This window comes from Eimeria maxima, genomic scaffold (assembly GCF_000499605.1).
Source record: "Eimeria maxima Weybridge genomic scaffold, Emw_scaff541, whole genome shotgun sequence".
In the NCBI taxonomy this organism is placed as follows: domain Eukaryota; phylum Apicomplexa; class Conoidasida; order Eucoccidiorida; family Eimeriidae; genus Eimeria; species Eimeria maxima.
In genome coordinates this window covers 15001-20000 of record NW_013566584.1, presented here as the reverse complement: position 1 = coordinate 20000, position 5000 = coordinate 15001, and the positions used below count along the sequence as shown (strand labels likewise).

Sequence of the window (5000 nt, the reverse complement as noted above, 5' to 3'; positions counted from 1 at the left end):
AGCAGCAGAAACAGCAGCAGCAGAAACAGCAGAAGCAACAACGATGGCTGGAGCAGCAGAGCCTGCTGAAGCACCTTCAGCAGCAGCACCGGAAGCAACAGACGCAGCAGCAGCAGCAGCAGCAGCAGCAGCAGCAGAAGCTCCTGCTTCTGAAGCAGCTCCTGCTGCTGCATCATCTGAAGAATCTGCTGCTGCTGCTGCTGCTGCGCCAGCTGCAGCAGCAGCAGCAGCAGCAATAGAAATAGTACCTCGTAGTGAGGATAGATCTAATGGGGAGTTGGGAGCGACGCTCTTCGATCCCAAGAGGGGCCTCTGTACCTTCCGATTCTGGGGGCCCCATGTAGAGAAGGCATGGGTAAGGGTTTAGGGTTTAGGGTTTAGGGTTTGGAGGGTTTAGAGGGCTTGGAGGGTTTAGAGGGTTTAGAGGGTTTAGGGTTTAGATGGTTTAGAGGGTTTAGGGTTTAGGGTGAATTTAGATGTAGGGTTTCTCCTCCTAATAGCATATGAACCCGAGGAGGGTTGGGCTATAGTTGTAGTTAAGGGTTTAGTAGGGTTTAGGGTTTAGGGTTTAGGGTTTAGGGTTTAGGGTTTATGATTTTTTGTTTAGGTGGAGATAAAAGGAGTTCGTTATATAATGAGTAAAGAAGAAGAAGATGACCAATGGTCTGTTTGCCTCTCGGGTGTATACGCAGGTCTATCTTATCATTATATATTTACATCTAATTATAATAATTGTTATTATACAGAAGGAGAATTCTTACATAGAAGTAAATTAGGGTTTAGGGTTTAGGGTTTAGGGTTTAGGGTTTGGGCTTCATGGAGGAGGTTTGGGGTTTAGAGCGAATTGATGGGCTGCTGCTGTTATGTGAGCTGCTGCTGCTGCTGCTAATAAGTTTGCTGCTGCAGCAGCAACAGGAGAAGCTGCTGCTGTTGCTGCTGCTGCTACAGTTGCTACTACAACTGTTATGCCAATTCAAGTGCTGTATCTGCGGCGCTTGCTGCTGGTTTGCTGCTGCTGCTGCTGTCGCTGCTGCTGCTGCTGCTGCTGCTGCTGCTGCTGCTGCAGGGGATCCCTATGCCCGCTTCTGCGACTTTAACAGCAACGAGTGTTACATTATGCTGCCTCCAGCAGCAGCAGAAGCTGCTGCTGCTGCTGCAGGAGAGCCTGCATGCAGCCCCAAGATACGGCCATGGAACAAATGGATAATTTATGAATTACATCCTTCTACCTTCGTTACCCCAAAAGAAGGACAAACGTAAGAAAAAAAAAGGGTTTAGGGTTTAGGGTTTAGAGATTAGGGTTTAGGATTTAGGGTTTAGGGTTTAGGGTTTAGGGTTTATGATGTTGGCGCAGAGTATTTGAGGCGATCGCGGACAAAGTTGAATACATCGCTTCCCTGGTAAGAAGGATAAAACAGGGTTTAGGGTTTAGGGTTTAGGGTTTAGGATTAAGACTGTATTACCAAGAGTTTCCTCCTGGGTATTTAATGCCTCGAACCTGTATGGGTAAATTAGGGTTTAGGGTTTAGGGTTTAGGGTTTAGGGTTTGTATGCAGGGTTTTACAGCAATAGAATTAATGCCTATACAAGAGTACGGGGGTTTATGGGGTTATAACCCTCGTCTTCTTATGGCATTACATTCTCCTTATGGAAACCCTCAAACCCTAAAAAAACTTGTTAATTGTTGTCATCAACATAATATTGCCGTCAGTTAGGGTTTAGGGTTTAGGGTTTAGGGTTTAGGGTTTACGGGGTGGTGTATAGGGTCTACAGTTTGCGGCTTGGTGTTGGGTCACTAGAGCTTATGCATTCAGTACAAGGTTGCATCTAGGGTTTAGGGTTTAGAAATTAGGGTTTAGGGTTTAGGGTTTAGGGTTTAGGGTTTAGGGTTTATGCAGGTAATATTTGATTTGGTGTTAAATCATGGATCATCAAAATTGAATTCACTTTGGAATTGGGATGGGTAAATATATTGCTGCTGCTGCTGCTGCTGCTGTTGCTGCTGCTGCTGCTGCTGCTGCTAGTTTGCTGCTGTTGGCGCTGTTGTGTTGCTGTATCTACTGCTGTTACTGCTGCTGCTGCTGCTGCTGCTGTTTTGCTGCGGTTGCTGCTGCTATCACCCCTCATCTTGCTCCTCTTCCTATCACTAAGACATTGCCTCTACTCCTGTTGCTGCTACTACTGTTGCTGCTGCTGCTGCTGCTGCTGCTGCAGTTATGGTCCTAATAATAATGGTGGTATATACTTTGAGGGTGGGGGGGATTCAACTTGGGGAAAAAAGTTTTCTTTTAATAAAAAAGAAATAAAAAAGATGATAAAAAAAGCGGCAATTTCTTTTGTTGAGGAGTATAAGTACGCTCCTGCTGCTGCTGCTCCTGCTGCTGCTGCTGCTGCTGTTGCTGCTGTTGCTGTTGCTGTTGTTGTTGCTGGTGGTGGTGCTGGTGGTGCTGCTTCTGCTGCTGTTGGTGGTGGTGTTGATGGCGATGGTGCTGCTCTTGCTGCTGCTGCTGCTGCTGCTGCTGCTGCTGCTGCTGCTAGGGATACACATATCTTTAGCATCAGTGCAACACAATAGATACGACATACTAGCAGCAGCAGCAACAGCAGCAACAGCAGCAGCAGCAGGAGCAGCAGGAGGTGTGTGTGTTGTGCAGCCCCGATGGTCTTCGTCTTGATTCTGTTCATAATATGCCAATTGATCTATTAACAGTAATTCCTCTATTTATTTATTTATTTATTTATTTTATTTATTATTTATTTATTTATTTATTTATAAGTTAATTAATTAGTTTATTTATTTATTTATTTTATTTATTTTTTTTTATTTATTTTATTTTTTATTTATTTAGGCGTCTATTTATTAAATTCTCTTTTTTTTTATTTTTTTTTCTTTTTTTTCTTTTTTTGTCCCTTTTTTCTTTTTATTTACATTTAATTCTTTCTTTCTTTTTATTTATTTATTTATTTATTTATAATTATTCTTTTTTTTTTATTTATTATTAATTCTTTTTCTTTTTCCTTTTTATAATAATTAAATTATCCATTTTGTGTGTTTGTTTGTTTATCATTAATAAATAAATTAAATAAATAAATAAATAAATAAATAAATAAATAAATAAGATAAAATAAATTGAATAAAATAATTATATAAATAAATAAATAAATAAACTAATTAATTAATTAATTAATTAATTTGTGTGTTTATGTCTAATAATAAATAAAATAAAATAAAAAAAAAAAAAAAGGAATTAATAAAATATATAAAAGAAAAATATCCTAATGTATTTATTATAGCTGAAGTTACACCAGAAAATCCAAAAATATGCAAAGAAGTTGCATGCGATTCATGTTGGATACATTCAGCTTATTATGATGCTGTTAAGGTAAACCCTAAACCCTAAACCCTAAACCCTAAACCCTAAACCCTAATTTTTTAAACCCTAATTTTTTAAAGAATATATATTATATTTTACATTATAGTAAGAAAAGGGTTTACATATAAACCCTAACTATATTAGTCTGCTTATACTATTATGACAAACACTAAACCCTAAACCCTAAACCCTAAACCCTAGAAACCTGATGTTTGTGCAGATAATGAGGAACGAAGAATCTCCTTATCATCTTTCTATGCTGAAAAATATTGTCGATATCCATTAGTAAACCCTAAACCCTAAACCCTAAACCCTAGAGTGTAATATTTCCCTTTACTGGGACTGCAAACGATGTACAGGCTCAAGGGTTTAGGGTTTAGGGTTTAGGGTTTGGTGTACTCAGCGGATTTACAAAGTCTTCTCAATGTATTAATTCAATCTTAGGCAGCCATGACCAAGCAGGCAACCGTGCAGGAGTCCGCTAAACCCTAAACCCTAAACCCTAAACCCTAAACCCTAAACCCTAAACCCTAAACCCTTGTTTTTTCCCCACCCTGCTCCTCCTTCCAACATAACAGAGAAGGTCTAAATACAAAATAGACAGAAGAAGGAAAGCAGCTCCTTACCAATTAGGGTTTAGGGTTTAGGGTTTAGGGTTTAGGGTTTAGGGTTTGTATATTAGGGAAAAACAGATGGGAAGCATGGCGGTTATTTTGTTTCTCTCTTTGGTGGGAGAGACAATTGGCATACAAGGGCTCAATGCCGCATGTGGTAAGCTAGCTAGCTAGCTAGCTAGCTGGCTAGCTAGGTGTATGGCTAGCTAGCTTGGTGTTGCTGCTGTTGCTGCTGTTGTTGCTTGCTGCTGCTGCTATTGCTGCTTTGGTTACTCTTCCTTTCTCCTGCTCTGCTACTTGTCTTTCTGCTGGTGCTCCTCTTGCTGCTGCTCCTACTACTATTATTGCACTTACTCCCCTTGTTACTGCTGTTGCTGCTGCTGCTGCTGCTGTTGCTGTTGCTGCTGCATGCATGCATGCATGCATGCATGCAGGTATAGCCTACAAGCAGTAAGCCGTGGTATACCAATGCTATTCATGGGAACAGAAATTCTACAAAATTCTTTTTGGAATGTCGAAGAAAATAAAAAATTCAATTGGCAACTTTTTGACGATTTGTATGCACAAGAAATGATGAGACTTGTAAACCCTAAACCCTAAACCCTAAACCCTAAACCCTAAACCCTAAAAAATTAAAAATTTTCAATTTTGAATTTTTTCAATGTTAATTCAATTGGCAACTTTTTTATGATTTGTATGCACAAAAAATGATGAGACTTGTAAACCCTAAACCCTAAACCCTAAACCCTAAACCCTAAACCCTTATTCTCTTGACAGAATCGCGTGCTTCTGATTCCTTCTCTCCTCTGCTTTAGGGTTTGGCAATATGGCCTTCTGATTTACTATTCCGATTAGGGTTTAGGGTTAACAAATTAGGGTCTAGGGTTAGCCCTAGGGTTTAGGGTTTAGGGTTTGTGTATTCAGGTGGCAGCAGCAAATAAATTACGTCTTGAAGAACCTGCACTAACGGATGAATATACTCCTCCTGAATTTATACATGAAGATTCACATA

General features: G+C 39.9%; 2 protein-coding genes across 2 annotated transcripts in view; both read left to right on the top strand.

Moving 5' to 3' along the window:
* EMWEY_00036860 (1,4-alpha-glucan branching enzyme, putative) overlaps nucleotides 1-1902 on the top strand; it is a gene marked incomplete at both ends in the record, with an annotated part of 3859 nt that extends 1957 nt beyond the window's left edge. The window contains 5 exons of the mRNA XM_013482182.1: nucleotides 1-355; nucleotides 608-671; nucleotides 1357-1400; nucleotides 1557-1591; nucleotides 1899-1902. The exon at nucleotides 1-355 is cut by the window's left edge and continues 1553 nt beyond it. Coding sequence (XP_013337636.1) covers nucleotides 1-355; nucleotides 608-671; nucleotides 1357-1400; nucleotides 1557-1591; nucleotides 1899-1902 — 502 coding nt within the window. The remainder of the gene's footprint in view (nucleotides 356-607; nucleotides 672-1356; nucleotides 1401-1556; nucleotides 1592-1898) is intronic.
* A 1695-nt stretch (nucleotides 1903-3597) lies between these two features.
* EMWEY_00036850 (hypothetical protein) overlaps nucleotides 3598-5000 on the top strand; it is a gene marked incomplete at both ends in the record, with an annotated part of 1426 nt that continues 23 nt past the window's right edge. Inside the window, 4 exons of the mRNA XM_013482181.1 lie at nucleotides 3598-3659; nucleotides 3778-3842; nucleotides 4057-4145; nucleotides 4913-5000. The exon at nucleotides 4913-5000 is cut by the window's right edge and continues 23 nt beyond it. Coding sequence (XP_013337635.1) covers nucleotides 3598-3659; nucleotides 3778-3842; nucleotides 4057-4145; nucleotides 4913-5000 — 304 coding nt within the window. The remainder of the gene's footprint in view (nucleotides 3660-3777; nucleotides 3843-4056; nucleotides 4146-4912) is intronic.